Below are 21,131 nucleotides of genomic sequence, written 5' to 3'. Positions count from 1 at the left end.
AGCGGCGTTTCCTCCTTCTATGTTTGCTGGAGAATGCATCACACATAGAAAGAGGGAAAAACTATCAGAAATAAATATATTTCTCCTTATTAGGCCTGCCCTGAGGAGGAGTAACATTTGACCCATTCCCAGGTTTACAAGTCCTTGTAAATCTGGGAATGCATCAAAACCCATGGAAGTTGCATGGGAACACCCACAGCAACACCCATGGAACACCTCCCTTGCACAGCGCAGGGCGACAGTGATTTGTGCTGTGTTGTCTTACTTAAGATTTATGAGGCAGCTTAAAGCCAAGCAATGTGGCTCTGCGTGGCTTCATAAATCTGACTCAGTGTCTTGCATCACGCATATACCACTTTGCATGGTGCAAAAATGATGCAAGACTCTCATAAACATGCTCCCTAATTCTCAGAGGCCCCACCACCAGGAGGTGAGTCATAACTTCTCCTCTTAGAGGAAGGAGGTGGTGGCCTCTTCACAGTGGTGGAACCAAAACACTCCACTCATGTCTTACACTGTTCAGCTCCACATCGGTTCCTCATATCTAAGGTGCATGCTGCTCTGGCCAGATGTAAGATTATGTTTACTACAGTATCAGAGTAGAAATCTGTGATTTAACTATGGATTGCAAGGCCATCAACCATGCCTCTCACTTCTGTATTTTTATAATTTGTTTCACTCTGTATATCCAGCATACACTCACTGTTGTTGCTGTGTGCTCTGATATTCTGATGGACTTAGGCCTTGGTATAAAAACCATGAAAATAAATAAATAGATTGGTGCTACTCCCTATTGAACGTGTTTATAGAATCATAAAATTCATTCTTATCTGTGTACACAATCTGAGGGCCCCTCTTGGTCCTGCGTGAGTTTTATATAAGTGATAAAGTACCCCCTCCGGTATATTATAAGGATATTGTAAGTGAACTAGGAGTTCCATAACCATATAGAGGAACGAGGCCGAAGGACAAGTAGCTTTATAACGTTATGGAACTCCGAGGTGACTTGCACATAATACATGGTCACACCATCACCTTTTCCACAAACCACTTAAAACCTTGGTATGTAGCTCTTCATTTGAAAGAGAGAGCATGTTTGAACAGATGAAGAATACAAATAGAACTTCGAATGCAAAATTAAACACATCAAAAACCCATTAGATATTTGTTGCAAAAAGATATTTGAAACAGTTCAATACAAGTCAGTATAAAAACAAAAAGCTGCAGTAGCTCAAAGTGCATAGAAACATGCAGAAAGGTTTTAACCCCTTCGATGCTGTTGACGGAACGGTTCCGTCATGCACGTCGGGTGAGCTGTGCGGATGACGGAACCGTTCCGTCATGACTCCGCCCGCGCAAGGCGGAGTCAGCATGGGCGGGGAATTCGCGCCGCAGTGATGCGGTTAACTGTTCTATAATTATTTAAGGAGTGTACAAAATAAACATGTTCTTTCTGTTTGTTACTGTAAGCTAAAAGAATAGAGCAGAAGAAGAAAAGCAACATTTAATTTCATTGCTTTAAACAGCTGCTTTGTGACCTGACCTGCATTTCAACTCAGTTACAGGCTCTGACAGCAGGTATTGTGATGTCAGAACTCAAGTGTAATAACTTATTATAGTTCTGACTTCTTTTCTTTATAATGGATGACTGATTGTGTCACAAATTGCTGCTTATATATGGGATAAAGTTCCCCCTGCCGTACATTATAGGGCTATTGCAAGTCACAGAGGATTTTCATAACCATAGAGAAGACCGAGGCCGAAGCCGAGTTACTTTATAATGTTATGGAACTCTGAGATGACTTGCAATATCCTTATCATGTACACTAGGAAGTACTTTATACCAAATAATACATGGTCCCACCGTCACCTTCCCCACACACCACTTAAAACCTTGGTACGTAGCTTTTTCACATGAAAGAATCAGCATGTTTGCAAACAGGAAGAATAAAAATGAAACCTATAGTTCCCAAGCAAATTCATCAAAAACCTGTTAGATATTTGTTGCAAACAATTATTAGAAACAGTTCAATAGAAGTCAGTTTAAAAAAAAACTGCACTAGTTGGAATGTGTAGAGACATGCAGAAGGATTCTACATTTTCTCTAATTATCTAAGGAGTGCAAAAATAAACATGTTCTCTCAGTTCATCACTGTAAGCTAGAAAATAGAGCAGAAGAAAGAAAACCATTGGTTTGTTTCAGCAGCTGCTTCGATTATGCTTCATGACCTGACCAACATTTCACCTTGGCTGCTGGGTCAGCCAGCTCACATTGTGACATCAGAACTCAACTGTAATAACATATAATAGCCGAGATCTGACGTCTTTCCTTTATAATTGGTGACTGGGTGTGTCACAAGACGCTGATTGTAAAAAAATTAGAGACACGCATTTATACAGGGACTGCAGAATCATATGTATTATATAGAAATTGGAGTTGGGCTTTAATATATGGAATGCAGAACCCAATGTGTTATAAAGACATTAGATACAGGGATTGCTGAATCCCATGTATTATAAAGAATTGAGGGGCATATTATCAAGGACCAGTGTTAAAATTATCTCCGTTTTATTGGCAGGAAACTGCTGATAAAACGGCGATAATGGGCTTGATAATACATCCTTGTTAATTTCCATAGAAGCCCATGTTAACACCAGAACATGGGCTTCTATGGGAATTAACAAGGGTGTATTATCAAGCCCATTACCCCCGTTTTATCAGCAGTTTCCTGCCGATAAAACTGAGATCATTTTAACACCGGTCCTTGATAATATGCCCCTTAGAGACAGGACTTTATACAGCGATTGCAGAATCCTAACTATCATATCCTACTAATGCTACCTCGCTCTCTCTTCACAGTACACGATTTCAGGAATCTTGTCCGTCGTCACAGCATGCTGTCCAAAGACATCCTTGGTAAGTCATTCATAGAGAATCTGACAGGAGTGGGTTAGCAAATGAGATGAGTGTGTGTGAATTGTGGGACTTCCTTTTATGTATATATATTTGTTTGGCTTCTTAATGCATTTGATTGTTCGGTTCTGCTTTTATATGTTTATGCTATGAGTGAAGGTGAATTTCATTTATTTTCCTTAGTGCTGTGTGTATATGTGTTGTCTTGAGTGCCTGAATGTATATATTTTTGTATTTCCACTGAGTTTAATACTTTTGTGTTTTTTAAGCTCTGCATGTGTCAGTTTTGTGTATCCTCTTTAATTTGTTTTCGATTTGCTTAAGACAGAATGACTAAAGGTGGAAAGATATCAAAGGGGCTGCCCTATATATTTTTCTAGCAGCCTGTCCCGACGTTGTGCGGGTATGAATTGCTGCCGGCCAGTAGTATATTGTTTTGTATGATTTTGTTTTGATAGCATTTCTTATCTGTGACAGGCCTGTGAAACTCTCCGATTCACAGTGCACTGCTGATGCACTTAAGAGTGCACGTTCAGTAGTGTGTGAACTCGAGTTTCCCTACTTTATTTTTCCTTGCAATATTATATAGCGAGAACTCGACAACATGGCATGAGCACAATTTACATTACAGAAGAGCACATTCATTTGTGGTAGGCACGGGGAGACAAAGTGATTTGCCTGGAATAACAGGATGTTCAGCTGATGCCTAGATTCGAACGTAGCTCCCCAGCTCTAAAGTTCGCAATTCTAGAACTTGTGGCGAGAGGCGTGTCTAAAAGTGTATGTCGGTGCTGGCCATCAATGAGAGAGACCTGTGGATTTTTCAAATGGGTGGTGAAAAAATATGAGTATGTTGCTGGAGATGTGGGCCGCCGTGCCACCAATGTACATACCGGGGGAGGGTAAACACCCATTATTCCGCAACTTTCTTTCCGCATACCATCACTCCGCATACTTTCATTACGAAAGTACCATGACTCCGCAATGCCATTATAATGCATGACATTACATTTTATATGCTTTTACCATGCATACATTTACAACGAAATTCGTTGCAAATGCATGAATTGTAAAAGCATGTTTTTTTTAAATGTTTGGATAAGGTAAGTATGGGTATAGGTGTATATGTTTTGGGGTACTGAGGTATATGTTTTGGGGTGTTTGGGTATTTTAAGGGTTCAGATATAGTTTTGGGTTATGGGGTACATGGGTAGTTTTATGGTTTAGGGATAGGTATGGGTTTTGGGGTACAGGGGTATTTTTAGGGTTCAGGGCTAGGGTTGGGTTTTGGGGTAAAGGGGTATTTTTTGGGTTGAGGGGTAGGTCTGGGTTTTGGGGTACAGTGGTATTTTAGGATTCAGGGATAGGTGTGGGTTTTGGGGTACAGGGTTATTTTTAGGGTTCAGGGCTAGGTTCGGGTTTTGGGGTACAGGGGTATTTTTAGGGTTCAGGGGTAGGTTTGGGTTTTGGGGTACATGGGTATTTTAAGGGTTCAGGGCTAGGTTTGGGCTTTGGGGTACAGGGGTATTTTAGGGTTCAGGGGTAGGTTTGGGTTTTGGGGTACAGGGTTATTTTTAGGGTTCAGGGCTAGGTTTGGATTTTGGGGTACAGGGGTATTTTTAGGGTTCAGGAGTAGGTTTGGGGTTTGAGGTACAGGGGTATTTATTGGGTTCAGGGCTAGGTTGGGGTTTTGGGGTACAGGGGTATTTTAGGATTCAAGGATAGGTTTGGGTTTTGGGGTACAGGGTTATTTTTAGGGTTCAGGGCTAGGGCTAGGTTTGGGTTTTGGGGTACAGGGGTATTTTTAGGGTTCAGGGGTAGGTTTGGGGTTTGGGGGACAGGGGTATTTTAAGGGTTCAGGGCTAGGTTTAGGTTGTGGGGTACAGGGATATTTTAGGGTTCAGGGGTAGGTTTGAGTTTTGGGGTACAGGGTTATTTTTAGGGTTCAGGGCTAGGTTTGGGTTTTGGGGTACAGGGGTATTTTTAGGGTTCAGGGGTAGGTTTGGGTTTTGAGGTACAGGGGTATTTATAGGGTTCAGGGCTAGGTTTGGGTTTTGGGGTACAGGGGTATTTTTAGTGTTTAGGGATAGGTTTGGGTTTTGGGGTACAGGGTATGTTTATAGAGTTAAGATGGGTTAGTGTTTAAGGGTGTTGGGGTATTTTAAGGAGTTACGGTGGGTTATGATTATGGGGTGCAGTGGCATTTAAAGGGAGCAGGGTGGGATTAGCACACGATATGAGACATGGCATGAAGGGCGGAACGTACCACACGCCCCCAGCGTTTGTCACGCCCACAGCACAACGCAGACACGCCCACAAGGGACTACTTTGCTGGCACGGATCTTTTACCTTTTAAATGTATATGGTGGGCGTCTGCATAGCCTATGTCCTTCTGCTGCAACTGCCCTTTCTAACGCTGTATTGGGTGTTGTGATTGGTGCTGTGGTTCCTGAGATTACCTGCCTCAAAGGTTTGGGCTCTCTCTTTATTATATTAGTATGGATGGGCGCTATGGGCATTGCACTTAATTTATTATATTAATTCTACTTGTTCGTGCAATACCTTGCTTGCTCCCCTTACAATGATTGTAACAATACATGTAGTACTTGCTAGTAGCAGCAAATAGCTGTATGAGTGAATAAAGGTTTATAGACAGTGCAAGCTATTGCTGCATTAAGTGAAGTGATCCGGACTGGTTTCTTTTAGTAGGAATTTTAACAGCAATTCTATGTGACTGTTTTTTTAAATTTTTAGATATTGCTAAGACAGCTTTAGCTGTCTGTTGGAGACCTGTTGTCTCCAATATATTACCTTTCAATATCACTCCTCCCTGCGTCTGTTCTGTGTCAAGACTTTTTTTCAGAAAAGCAGAGCAGCTCTTGGTCTGCAGTTCAGAACATTACTTTTCCTTGGTCTGTAAATGAGGTGAGGGAGCCCACAGAATGGAAGATGGCATTATGGTATATTTTATAGAGTGCAGTGCCCCCTTTACAGTGATACTCACACCAGCCTCCTCAGACCAAGTGGAATCAACTGGAACTTGCTGGATACAAGTACAATAGTTGTATGTTGGAAATTCTACTAAATGTTCTATGACAAGTGAGCGCTACAAAAGGACACCGACACATATCTGCTCCAACGGCAACAAAAAGTCGAATGTGATGATTATTGACAGACTTCCGTTTTTGGTCACTGTTTGGACCAGTGGTGGTTTCAGATAGTGTAAGAACAATTGGATTAGTGCCCCCTTTCTACTGTGTAGTCCTGAATGTGCAAACTGTTTTAGTGCTGGACTGATGAGTATTGGAGGTGGTACGCTTCCGGCATAAATGCGTAAGCGTGTGTTCTCTGCTACTGAGAAGATAGAACAGTCCAAGACTTTGTGGGTGCTTGCATAGAACCAGGTAAGAGTGACATGTGAGGTCAGCTTGAATTTGGGGTGTAGACCACCTTTACACCTTGGAGAATAATTCCGTCCGCTGCTCAATAGAGAAGACTGTTTCCGGAGGGCCAGCTTTGAATTCGACGCATGGGATTTGAGCATTGGGTAATGCACCAAAGTTAGGCTTCACCCTTTTGCTAGGAGTGGATTATTTTCGCTGGTTGAGTAATGAAGTGAAGACATTTATGTGGGTCTCGCATTCCAAGTGTTAATGCTTCTCTTCAAGCATCGGGGGGCCTTCGTGGGTCCATTGTGTGCTGCCGATGGGCTGCCTCTCATGAGGATTCCAGTAGCTCAGACAGGGATTCCTGAAGTGTGCACTGAATCGCTTTTGTGGAGTTTAATTTTCTCCAGTAGTTTATGCTTTCTTAGCCTTATACTGGACTCTCTACAACCTGCCCAAATATCCTCTCATTATCATAACCAAATTTGCTGGCTATCGATTTGGATGTATAACGACGCACAAACTACGAATCATGGGCCTGATTCACAGAATGACTCAATCCTAAACTTACTACTATTTTGGTATTCACAGAATGCACTTACTACTTTTGGCATTCACAGAATGAACTTACTACTTTTGGCATTTACAGAATGAACTTACTACTTTTGGTATTCACAGAAGTTAGGATTTTGTCTTAAGTCTGTCTTAAGTCTTAAGTTCATTCTGTGAATCGGGCCCCATGTCTTCAAGGTGGTCGACAGCCATGGACATGTCCCTACCTCTCTGCACACCGAGGATGATGTCTTGGAGTTGAGGCTGACCACAAAGAGATGAGCTGACCAGGCTCTCTAAACAGCAAATTGATGCCAAGAATTTAGCGCTTAATCACACTTAATTAGTGCCAAGAACAAGCTACAAGTCAGCGCAAAACATGCCGGCTATAGTTTTTGTAGCTTTGCTTTTCTGCAACATGACACATTATCGCATACCCAATGGATAGGTTGACTTACTCGACAAGCATATACTGTTCATTAGGACTACCAGAGAAGAAGTCAACTGAAGCCCCTGATCACACACTTTGATCAAAGTACAACAGCTACGAAGTTTGAGGGAGGATTTACCCCTTGACCTCTTCTACTTCCCTTGTCCAACCTGGGCTTAGCCAAGTTAAATCCCCTTGTTACTCATCTCTCGCTGTCACTTTGAAATTCTGATCCTTCGATCCATATTATTGGAAACCACCCCCTTGCCTTCATTCCACCTCCCCCGTGCACCTTCAGACCTGCTCTGCCACTGCACCTTCTTATCCTGGAAAGTAGCCAGAATTATTTCCTATTGCTTTCTTCTCCCCTTGCTGCTTATGAAGTACATAGGTATAGATGATCTATATCCTACATATATACTTTTAATTTTTTTTATTTTTTTTATTTAAACATTTTACTTTAAAAAGTACTAACTTACTGTGATATTATTAAATACATGATCATACATTAGTTTGAAAAAATAAATTAATTCATGAATACATTATAATAAATATTACATATTTAGACCTTATGTACTATATGCTCTTGCACATCGTGTTTGTTGAAATTGCTTCCTGTTGCTGTAGAGGAATAATGTAAATTGGCAATTATCAAAATCTCAGTCACAATAAAAAAACACACAATGGAAACTATTCAATAAGCAAATGCCAAGTAAAAATGCTTTGCCTTGCATAATCTACTCTTGATGACTAGAACTTTTATTGACGTCCTGTCCTTAAAGTTCTCTGATGCCAAGTGTATCTGAACCAACCTCCTGGACCCTCCTTCAGCACGGTTGCTCCCCCACGCTCCAGCCTGGTATCGTTTAACCTCCTACCTTCGAGATACTAGCGCTGCATTGTCTCAGATAACCTTTCATTTTACAGCGCTACACGATCGCTTCATAGCGCTGCACTGTTGAGATTAACTTAATTATTTAATTAATTGTGCTGCTCTGTGTATTTGACTCATTTAATCAGCGCCGCACTGTCGCCCTTATTTAATTTTTAACGCGACGTCGCTGAGGCAGTTACTTTGCATTTAAACTTTATTCAGCTGCTACTGCGTGTAAGGCTCTCGCCTTTGACCCTCCATTTTGCGTTGTTGTTGTTGTTGCCGCCCCTCCTCCCGCCACCGCCTCCCAGCTGCTGACCCTCCCACCCACGATTAGAACCCTTCCTCGCTGCCGAGATCACTGTGACCGCCTGGACCCTCCTTCAGCACGGTTGCTCCCCCACGCTCCAGCCTGGTATCGTTTAACCTCCTACCTTCGAGATACTAGCGCTGCATTGTCTCAGATAACCTTTCATTTTACAGCGCTACACGATCGCTTCATAGCGCTGCACTGTTGAGATTAACTTAATTATTTAATTAATTGTGCTGCTCTGTGTATTTGACTCATTTAATCAGCGCCGCACTGTCGCCCTTATTTAATTTTTAATGCGACGTCGCTGAGGCAGTTACTTTGCATTTAAACTTTATTCAGCTGCTACTGCGTGTAAGGCTCTCGCCTTTGACCCTCCATTTTGCGTTGTTGTTGTTGTTGCCGCCCCTCCTCCCGCCACCGCCTCCCAGCTGCTGACCCTCCCACCCACGATTAGAACCCTTCCTCGCTGCCGAGATCACTGTGACCGCCTGGACCCTCCTTCAGCACGGTTGCTCCCCCACGCTCCAGCCTGGTATCGTTTAACCTCCTACCTTCGAGATACTAGCGCTGCATTGTCTCAGATAACCTTTCATTTTACAGCGCTACACGATCGCTTCATAGCGCTGCACTGTTGAGATTAACTTAATTATTTAATTAATTGTGCTGCTCTGTGTATTTGACTCATTTAATCAGCGCCGCACTGTCGCCCTTATTTAATTTTTAACGCAACGTCGCTGAGGCAGTTACTTTGCATTTAAACTTTATTCAGCTGCTACTGCGTGTAAGGCTCTCGCCTTTGACCCTCCATTTTGCGTTGTTGTTGTTGTTGCCGCCCCTCCTCCCGCCACCGCCTCCCAGCTGCTGACCCTCCCACCCACGATTAGAACCCTTCCTCGCTGCCGAGATCACTGTGACCGCCTGGACCCTCCTTCAGCACGGTTGCTCCCCCACGCTCCAGCCTGGTATCGTTTAACCTCCTACCTTCGAGATACTAGCGCTGCATTGTCTCAGATAACCTTTCATTTTACAGCGCTACACGATCGCTTCATAGCGCTGCACTGTTGAGATTAACTTAATTATTTAATTAATTGTGCTGCTCTGTGTATTTGACTCATTTAATCAGCGCCGCACTGTCGCCCTTATTTAATTTTTAACGCGACGTCGCTGAGGCAGTTACTTTGCATTTAAACTTTATTCAGCTGCTACTGCGTGTAAGGCTCTCGCCTTTGACCCTCCATTTTGCGTTGTTGTTGTTGTTGCCGCCCCTCCTCCCGCCACCGCGTCCCAGCTGCTGACCCTCCCACCCACGATTAGAACCCTTCCTCGCTGCCGAGATCACTGTGACCGCCTGGACCCTCCTTCAGCACGGTTGCTCCCCCACGCTCCAGCCTGGTATCGTTTAACCTCCTACCTTCGAGATACTAGCGCTGCATTGTCTCAGATAACCTTTCATTTTACAGCGCTACACGATCGCTTCATAGCGCTGCACTGTTGAGATTAACTTAATTATTTAATTAATTGTGCTGCTCTGTGTATTTGACTCATTTAATCAGCGCCGCACTGTCGCCCTTATTTAATTTTTAACGCGACGTCGCTGAGGCAGTTACTTTGCATTTAAACTTTATTCAGCTGCTACTGCGTGTAAGGCTCTCGCCTTTGACCCTCCATTTTGCGTTGTTGTTGTTGTTGCCGCCCCTCCTCCCGCCACCGCCTCCCAGCTGCTGACCCTCCCACGCTCCGCCCCCTCCACCATCCATTTATGGCCAATGGTCCCACGCGCAGCGTCCACGCGCTACGGCCACGCCGAAGGTGCGCCAAAGGTAAGCCCGTCTACGCCCGTCCGCGCCGAGACCGCGCCCAGCGCCAGACCCCCTGCCCCTGGCGCTGCCCAGCCCCCCCGCATCACCTACGATGCCGCCACCCTCCTAGCCCTTAACCCCGGTCGCGCCCCCAACTGCGTCCAAGCCGCTCCTGGACGCACCCATGGACCTTTCTCCTGCTACTCCTGCAAATTCAGCGGCACCGTCAACATCTCCGCTACGACTACACCACAGATTCCCGACCCCAACCACCTACATTGCATCCTTCTCAACACCCGATCGGTGCACAGGCACGCCATTGACCTATGGAACCTACTAGACACCTTCTCTCCAGACGTCGCCTTCCTTACGGAGACATGGATGAATGCTTCCTCCGCACCAGACATCACCATTGCCATCCCTGAAGACTATAAGATCACTCGCAAAGACCGTACCAGCCACACAGGAGGAGGAATCGCTATCGTCCATAAGAAATCAATCCGCATCTCAACCAGCTCTGACGCCAACCTCGCCAACTCCGAACACCTTCACTTCCAGATCCACATCGACCCCAAAACAACACTCAGAGGCACTCTCCTCTACAGACCACCAGGACCCCGCGCAAAATTCAGTGAAGACATCACGGACTTCATCTCTCCACACGCGCTCCCCTCCAAAGACTATATCCTTCTGGGAGACCTCAACTTTCACCTTGAAAAGTTAAACGACCACAACACCGCCACCCTCGTGGACAACCTCGCCAACCTCGGACTTAAACAACTAGTCACTTCCCCCACCCACATCGCAGGTCACACACTCGACCCCATCTTCACATCCAGCAATCATGTCTCCTTCAGCCACACTACAGATCTCCTATGGACCGACCACAGCTGCGTTCACTTCACCTACAACAAGCCGAAACCCATCAACCACTCCCAACCTACCCTGCAAAGAAACTGGAACAAAATCACCACGGACCAAATCTCCGCATCGCTCCTTCGAAACTCCCCAGCCCTCTCTTCTAACGCCAACGAAGCCGCCGCCAACCTCACCCTATGGTTATCCAACACCGCCGACACCTTAGCACCACTGAAAAAACGTCAAAGCAAACCTGGCAGCAAGAAGGCCTCATGGTTCAACGATGATCTTAAGAAATCCAAGCGCCACCCGCACTCACCACCAACTGATCCGAAAAGCCAAGAAAACAGCATTCAAGGATCGACTTGACAACAACGCCCACAACAGCAAGGAACTTTTCAACATCGTCAAGGAATTTTCCAACCCCTCGGCCAACTCCAACGACATCACCCCCTCTCAAACCCTCTGCGACTCCCTAGCCTCTTTTTTCCACAACAAGATTGCAGACATCCACAACAGCTTTGACAACCAACCCGGAAACAAACCCACCCTACCATCTGCTGTCCATCTTCCCCCCGTGAACACCCTTAACGCCTGGAACCCAATCTCCACTGAGGACACCATCCGCCTGATGAATTCCATCCACTCTGGATCCCCCACAGACCCATGCCCTCACCACATCTTCAACAAAGCAGACTCCGTCATAGCACCGCACCTCCGAGACGTCATCAACTGCTCCTTCAACTCCGCCACCTTTCCAGAAAACTGGAAACACGCTGAACTCACCGCCCTTCTGAAAAAACCCACAGCGGACCCCACCGAACTCAAAAATTACCGCCCCATCTCGCTTCTTCCATTCCCGGCCAAAGTCACCGAGAAAGCCGTCAACAACCAGCTCGCCGCCTTCCTCGAAGCCAACAAATCCCTCGACCCCTCACAATCTGGCTTCCGAGCAAAACACAGCACTGAGACCGCCCTCATCGCAGCAACAGACGACATTCGAACTCTACTGGACAATGGAGACACAGTCGCCCTCATCCTCCTCGACCTTTCCGCAGCCTTCGACACAGTCTGCCACAGCACCCTTCTACAACGCCTCAATAACATCGGAATCCAAGGAAAAGCACTTGAATGGATCACCTCGTTCCTCACCGGAAGAACCCAGAGAGTCCGCCTTCCTCCATTCAAGTCCGAGGCCTCTGAAGTCATCTGCGGCGTACCTCAAGGATCCTCACTCAGTCCCACCCTCTTCAACGTATACATGAGCCCCCTCGCGGCCATCGCACGCCAACACAACCTCAACATCATCTCTTACGCGGACGATACTCAACTGATCCTTTCTCTCACCAATGACCCCAGCACCGCCAAAACTAACCTACACGAAGGAATGAAAGAAGTCGCCGAATGGATGAAACAAAGCCGTCTGAAACTGAACTCAGACAAAACAGAAGTCCTCATCTTAGGTACATCCCCCTCTGCTTGGGACGACTCCTGGTGGCCGGAAGCCCTCGGAAAAGCACCCATCCCGACAGACCACGCACGGAACCTTGGCGTCATCCTGGATTCATCACTCTCAATGAACAGACAAGTCAGCGCCGTATCCTCTTCCTGCTTCAACATTCTTCGCATGCTCAGAAAAACATTTCGCTGGATCCCCTCCGAAACAAGGAAAACAGTCACCCACGCTCTGGTCACGAGCCGACTGGACTACGGAAACACCCTCTACGCAGGTACCACCGCTAAACTCCAGAAGAAACTCCAACGAATCCAAAACGCCTCAGCCAGGCTCATATTAGACATCCCACGCAACGAACACATCTCTGGTCACCTTAAAGACCTCCACTGGCTACCCGTCAATAAGAGGATCACTTTCCGACTGCTTACCCACGCACACAAATCACTCTACGACATCGGACCAGATTGCCTCAACTCTCGACTGTCCTTCTACACCCCCTCCCGCCAACTACGTTCTTCCAGCCAAGCCTTCGCCACTGTACCTCGCATCAACAAGACCACCATGGGAGGCAGATCCTTTTCATACCTGGCTGCTAAAACATGGAACTCACTCCCCTGCTTACCTTCGCCTCACCCAGAACCACCTAGCGTTCAGAAAACAGCTTAAAACGTGGATATTTGACAAATAATCCTCCTCCCCTTCCTAAGCGCCTTGAAACCCTCTGGGTATGTAGTGCGCTATACAAATTTTATGACTTGACTTGACTTGACTTGACCATGATGGTACCAAGAAGGCCTAAAATAACCATCCAGCTCATGATGGTACTGTGACAGCCTGAAACAGCATCAAGACCATGAGGGCAACGTGACAGCCTGAAACAACAGCCTGACCACGATGGTACAGTGACAGCCTGAAACAACATCTAGACCACGATGGTACTGTGACAGCCTCAAGCAACATCCAGACCACGATGGTACCGTGACAGCCTCAAGCAACATCCAGACCACGATGGTACCGTGACAGCCTGAAACAACATCCAGACCACGATGGTACAGTGACAGCCTTAAGCAACATCCAGACCACAATGGTACTGTGACAGCCTCAAGCAACATCCAGACCACGATGGTACCGTGACAGCCTGAAACAACATCCAGACAACGATGGTACCGTGACAGCCTCAAGCAACCTCCAGACCACGATGGTACCAGCCTGAAACAACATCCAGACCACAAAGGTACCGTGACAGCCTGAAACTACATCCAGACCACGATGGTACCGTGACAGCCTCAAGCAACATCCAGACCACGATGGTACCGTGACAGCCTGAAACAACATCCAGACCACGATGGTACCGTGACAGCCTCAAGCAACATCCAGACCACGATGGTACTGTGACAGCCTGAAACAACATCCAGACCACGATGGTACCGTGAAAGCCTCAAGCAACATCCAGACCACGATGGTACCGTGACAGCCTGAAACAACATCCTGACCCCGATGGTACCGTGACAGCCTGAAACAACATCCAGACCAGGATGGTACTGTGACAGCCTCAAGCAACATCCAGACCAAAATGGTACCGTGACAGCCTGAAACAACATCCAGACCACGATGGTACCGTGACAGCCTCAAGCAACATCCAGACAACGATGGTACCGTGACAGCCTGAAACAACATCAAGACCACGATGGTACCGTGACAGCCTGGAACAACATCCAGACCACGATTGTACCGTGAAAGCCTGAAACAACATCCAGACCACGATGGTACCGTGACAGCCTCAAACGACATCCAGACCACGATGCTACCGTGACAGCCTGAAACAACATCCAGACCATGATGGTACCATGACAGCCTCAAGCAACATCCAGACCATGATGGTACAGTGACAGCCAGAAACAACATCCAGACCACGATGGTACCGTGACAGCCTCAAGCAATATCCAGACCACGATGGTACCATGACTTCCTCAAGCAGCATCCAGACCACGATGGTACCGACGGTACCGTGACAGCCTGAAACAGTATCCAGACCACGATGGTACTGTGACATCCTCAAGCAACATCCAGACCACGATGGTACCGTGACAGCCTGAAACAGCATCCAGACAATGATGGTACCGTGACAGCCTCAAGCAACATCCAGACCACGATGGTACTGTGACAGCCTCAAGCAACTTCCAGACCACAATGGTACCGTGACAGCCTGAAACAACATCCAGACCACAATGGTACCGTGACAGCCTCAAGCAACATCCAGACCACGATGGTACCGTGACAGCCTGAAACAACATCCAGACCACGATGGTACCGTGACAGCCTGAAACAACATCCACACCACAATGGTACCGTGACAGCCAGAAACAACATCATGACCACGATGGTACCGTGAAAGCCTCAAGCAACATCCAGACAACGATGGTACCATGACAGCCTGAAACAACATCCAGACCACGATGGCACCGTGACAGCCTGAAACAACATCCAGACCACGATGGTACCGTGACAGCCTCAAGCGACATCCAGACCACGATGGTACCGTGACAGCCTGAAACTACATCCAGACCACGATGGTACTGTGACAGCCTCAAGCAACATCCAGACCATGATGGTACCGTGACAGCCTGAAACAACATCCAGACCACGATGGTACCGTGACAGCCTCAAGCAATATCCAGACCACGATGGTACCGTGACATCCTCAAGCAACATCCAGACCATGATGGTACCGACGGTACCGTGACAGCCTGAAACAGCATCCAGACCACGATGGTACTGTGACATCCTCAAGCAACATCCAGACCACGATGGTACCGTGACAGCCTGAAACAGCATCCAGACAATGATGGTACAGTGACAGCCTCAAGCAACATCCAGACCACGATGGTACCGTGACAGCCTCATGCAACTTCCAGACCACAATGGTACCGTGACAGCCTGAAACAACATCCAGACCACGATGGTACCGTGACAGCCTCAAGCAACATCCAGACCACGATGGTATCGTGACAGCCTGAAACAACATCCAGACCACGATGGTACCGTGACAGCCTGAAACAACATCCACACCACAATGGTACCGTGACAGCCTGAAACAACATCCAGACCACGATGGTACTGTGACAGCCTGAAACAACATCCAGACCACGATGGTACCATGACAGCCTGAAACAACATCCAGACCACAATGGTACTGTGACAGCCTGAAACAACATCCAGACCACGATGGTACCGTGACAGCCTCAAGCAACATCCAGACCATGATGGTACTGTGACAGCCTGAAACAACATCCAGACCACGATGGTAACGTGACAGCCAGAAATAACATCCAGACCTTGAGGGTACTCCGACAGCCAGAAACAACATCCCGACCACGATGGTACCGTGACAGCCTGAAACAACATCCAGACCAGGATGGTACCGTGACAGCCTGAAACAACATCCAGACCACGATGGTACCGTGACAGCCTCAAGCAATATCCAGACCACGATGGTACTGTGACATCCTCAAGCAACATCCAGACCACGATGGTACCGATGGTACCGTAACAGCCTGAAACAGCATCCAGACCACGATGGTACTGTGACATCCTCAAGCAACATCCAGACCACGATGGTACTGTGACAGCCTGAAACAGCATCCAGACAATGATGGTACCGTGACAGCCTCAAGCAACATCCAGACCACGATGGTACCGTGACAGCCTTAAGCAACTTCCAGACCACAATGGTGACAGCCTGAAACAACATCCAGACCACGATGGTACCGTGACAGCCTCAAGCAACATCCAGACCACGATGGTACCATGACAGCCTGAAACAACATCCAGACCACGATGGTACCGTGACAGCCTGAAACAACATCCACACCACAATGGTACCGTGACAGCCCGAAACAACATCCAGACCACGATGGTACCGTGACAGCCTGAAACAACATCCAGACCACGATGGTACCATGACAGCCTGAAACAACATCCAGACCACAATGGTACTGTGACAGCCTGAAACAACATCCAGACCACGATGGTACCGTGACAGCCTCAAGCAACATCCAGACCATGATGGTACCGTGACAGCCTGAAACAACATCCAGACCACGATGGTACCATGACAGCCTGAAATAACATCCAGACCTTGAGGGTACTCCGACAGCCAGAAACAACATCCCGACCACGATGGTACCGTGACAGCCTGAAACAACATCCAGACCTTGAGGGTACTGTGACAGTCTGAAACAACAATCCACCCCATGAGGGTACCAGGACAGCCTGAAAAATCCCTCCACCCCATGAGGGTACTGTGACAGCCTGAAAAAACCATTCCCCCCATGAAAGTACCGTAACAGTCTGAAACAACCATCCAACGGATGTGGGCACTGTAATAGCCTGAAACAACCATCCACCCCATGATGGTACCATTACAGCCTGAAACAACCATCCGACCCATGAGGGTACCGTGACAGCCTGAAAGAACCATTCACCCCAAGAGGGTACCATGACAGTCTGAAACAACCAGTCACCCCATGAGCGTACCGTGACAGTCTGAAACAACCATCCAACCTACGAGGGCACCTTGATAGCCTGAAACAACCATCCACCCCATGAGGGTACCGGGACAGCTTGAAACAACCATTCACCCCATGAGCATACTCCAGCAAACTAAATAATCGAATGCCTCAGCATCGTGAAGGTTTATTGAGAATGGCACATTCATCTACTACCCAGCCCGAACCCTGCATAGATGGATCTCGGACAGCACCAACTCCATAGCCCCCCTCAAGAAAAACAACAATACCCGTGCCAAGAAAGTCAGATGGTTTACCACTGAACTTCGAGAGTCCAGGCGCACATGCCGCCACCTCGAAAAGGCCTGGAGAAACACGAAATCCACAGAAGCCCACAACAACTTCAGAGCCGCCATCAACTCATCAGAGAAACGAGGAAAAAAGTGATTGAAGACAGAATCTCCACCCATGCACACAACAGCAAGGAACTCTTCAGCATCATCAAGGAGTTCGCCCAACCCACCAGCGAGTCTACCGACATCCCTCCCTCACAAGACCTCCGCGACAAACTCAGCACCTTTTTCGACCACAAAATCAAGAGCATCTACGACAACTTCGACAAAGACAACCAACACACTGAACCCTCACCAACCACCCAGACACCCGGAAACCAGCGATTGATGACTGGACAGCCCTCACTACCAAAGACACACTGAAGACAATGACGTCAATCCACTGCCCCCACCACATCTTCAACTGAGCCGCTGACACCATCGCACCCATGCTCTGCCACACCATCAACCGCTCCCAGGCGACCGCCTCGTTCCCCGATGACTGGAAACACGCCAAGGTCAACCCCCTCCTGAAGGAATCCTCATCGGACACCACCGACCTCAAAAACTACAGACCCATCTCCCTGCTCCCTTTCCCAGCGAAAGTCATTGAGAAAGCCATCAACAGCCAACTCGCCACATTCATGGAAGAACACAACATCCTCGACTCCTCCCAATCCGGCTTCAGAAAAAACCACAGTACGGAAACCGCCCTCCTCGCCGCAAAAGACGACATCCGCACCCTACTGGACAAAGGAGAAACAGTAGCCCTCATCCTCCTAGACCTATCAGCGGCGTTCGACACAGTCTCCCACCGCACCCTAATACGCAGACTCTACGACGCAGGAATCCAGGACAAGGCCCTCGAATGGATCTGCTCCTTCCTCTCCGGCAGGACGCAACGGGTCAGACTCCCCCCTTTCCTCTCAGACCCCACACCTACCACCTGCGGAGTCCCCCAGGGCTTCTCCCTCAGCCTGACGCTCTTCAACATCTACATGGCTCCACTTGCCCCCATCGTCAGAAACTACGGACTCAATATCGTTTCATACGCAGATGACACCCAGCTCATCCTCTCCCTATCCAACGAGCCCAACACCGCAAGACGCAACTTTCGAGAAGGCATGGAAGCCGTCGCCAAATGGATGAAAAACAGCTGCCTACAACTAAACACCAACAAAACAAAAATAAACTCATCTTGGGCCCAAACCCCGAAGCCTGGAGCGACAACTGGTGGCCCACTGCCCTCGGAAACCCGCCAACCCCCACAGACCACGCACGTAACCTGGGAATCATCCTGGACTCCGAGCTCAAAATGGACCGCCAGATCAACTCTGTCTCATCTTGCTTCCACACCCTCCGCCTCCTTCGTAAGACCTTCAAATGGATCCCCCTCGAACACCGAAAGACAGTCACTCACGTCCTGGTCACCCTCAGACTCGACTACGGCAACGCACTCTACGCCGGAATAAACAAAAACCTCATCCGCAAGCTACAGAACATCCAGAACGCCGCCGCAAGACTGGTCATCAACCTGTCAAAACACTGCCACATCTCCCAGCACCTGCGCACACTCCACTGGCTCCCCGTCGAGGCGAGAATCACCTTTAAGATGCTCACCCGTGCACACAAGGCCCTCCACGGCACCGGACCAGCATACCTGAACAGCCGGCTCAAATTCCACGCACCCCAAAGGACCCTACGATCAGCCCAGCTCTCCTACGCCGAGGTCCTCCGCACCAGAAAGACCAGATCGGGAGGCCGCTCCTTTTCCTTCCTCGCGGCCAAAGCATGGAACGCCCTTCCGCTCCACCTCAGACAGACAACATCGCTCCCCATCTTCGCAAGAAACCTCAAAACCTGGCTCTTCGGCAGACCCCTCCTTGATGGAATGGAACCTGCACCCCCCCACCCCTAGCGCCTTGAGACCCTTACGGGTGAGTAGTTGCGCTTTAACAAACTCCTGATTGATTGATTGACTGCCCGAATAGCACCTGTGTTCACAAGCAGGATGCACTGTTTGTCTGCCAGAAGCTAAACAGACCCTTTTGGACCACTATCTCCTTTGGTCACTAAAGGCGAAACTTTGTGAAGGACCTATCCAGCCAGGCACAGAGACAAAAATACAGCTTTCTGTAGCTCAGACTGGTGCAGAGGATTGTCACTTCTTGATGGACACTTTTGTGATTAGTGCCTGCGTCGCCTCTCTCTCTCTCCTCCATCAATCAATCAATCAATCAATCAGGGGAATTGTAAGCACGCTACTCACCTGTGTGGGTCTTAAGGCGCTGATGGGGGGAGGGGGGATGGCTGCAGATCTGTTAGCCGAAGATCCAGGTCTTGAGAGTCTTCCTGAAGGTGTTCAGGGAGGGGGCGCATCTGATGTGTGCCGGTAGCTCATTCCAGGTCTTGGCTGCAATGTGAGAGAAGGCTCTTCCGCCTGCTCTGGCTCTGTGGATGCGCGGGGTTTCGGCCAGTGCAAGGTTGGAAGATCGGAGGTTTCTTTTGGGTATGTGAAAGTTGATTCTGTCATTGAGGTATTTGGGTCTGTTGTTGTGAAGGCATTTGTAGGTGTGAGTGAGGATTTTGAAGGTGACTCTTTTCTCCATGCTAAGCCAGTGGAGTCTTCGTAGGTGTTGGCTGATGTTTTTGTGCCGGTGGATGCCGAGGATGAGTCTGGCCGCGGTGTTCCTTATTGTCTGGAGTTTGCGGCGTAGGGAACTGTTGATGCCGGCATAGAGTGCGTTTCCATAGTCCAGTCTGCTGGTGATGAGTGCATGGGTGACGGTCTTCCTTGACTCAGGGGGTCCATTTGAAGTTCTTGCAAAGGATGTGGAGGGTGCTGAAGCAGCTGGAAGTGATGGTGTTGACCTGTCGCCTCATGGTGAGTGCTGAGTCGAGTATGATGCCGAGGTTTTTTGGCATGGTCCCAGGGGGTAGATGGGCTTCCGAGGGCAGTTGGCCACCAGGTGTTGTCCAATGCTGAGGGGGGGGTTTCAAGGATGAGGGCTTCTGTCTTCTCAGAGATGAGCTTCAGGCAGCTGTTGGTTATCCAGACTGTGACGTCTTGCATTCCTTTCTGGGTGTTGAGTTGGTGGTTGTAGGGTCTCTGGTGAGGGGGAGGATGAGCTGAGTGTTGTCGGCATAGGGTACAATGTTGAGGTTGTGTTGTCGGATGATGGCTGCAAGGGGGGCCATGTAGATGTTGAAGAGGGTCAGCTCAGCTTTGACCCCTGTGGGACTCTGCAGGTGATTTTCATTGGATCGGAGAGGAAGGGTGGTAGTCTGATCCTTTGGCTTCTTCTGGGAAGGAACAATTGGATCCAGTCCAGTGCTGTTCCTTGGATGCCTGCGTCGTGTATTGTGGCGACTAGTGTGCGGTGAGAGACAGTGATGAAGGCCGCTGAAAGGTCGAGGATGTGGACTGTGGAGTGGCCTGGTCCAGGAGGGTGCAGATGTCGTCTGCACGGGGATTAGGGTGGTCTCAGTGCTATGGTTGCTTCGGAATCCAGATTGGGACAGGTCGAGGACAGCATTCTCTTTGTTGAATCGTGTCAGTTCCCTGTTGACTGTTTTCTCTGCCACTTTGGCTGCAAAGGGGAGGAGCGAGATGGGCCGGTAGTTCTTGAGGTCGGTGGGGTCGGCTGTGGGCTTCTTGAGCAGGGGCCTGACATCTGCGCACTTCCAGTCGTTGGGAAGGTGTCTGTCT

At 48.3% G+C, this 21,131-nt stretch overlaps 1 protein-coding gene across 3 annotated transcripts in view; it reads left to right on the top strand.

Annotated features, from left to right (window-relative positions):
• Positions 1-21,131, top strand: part of LOC147735033 (ciliary neurotrophic factor-like) — a 550,327-nt gene that overhangs the window by 485,333 nt on the left and 43,863 nt on the right. For all 3 annotated transcript variants that reach the window (XR_015307550.1, XM_086953133.1, XM_086953131.1), the window contains exon 4: positions 2,861-2,917. Coding sequence is in view for 2 of the 3 variants with exons in the window: in XM_086953133.1 (XP_086809259.1) it covers positions 2,861-2,917 (57 nt within the window). In the remaining variant the exon portion in view is untranslated. The remainder of the gene's footprint in view (positions 1-2,860; positions 2,918-21,131) is intronic.

The sequence above is a fragment of the Lissotriton vulgaris genome, chromosome 1_2 (assembly GCF_964263255.1).
Source record: "Lissotriton vulgaris chromosome 1_2, aLisVul1.2, whole genome shotgun sequence".
Lineage (NCBI taxonomy): Eukaryota > Metazoa > Chordata > Amphibia > Caudata > Salamandridae > Lissotriton > Lissotriton vulgaris.
Note: the sequence above shows the minus strand (reverse complement) of the source record. Positions and strands in the feature narration are given on the sequence as shown.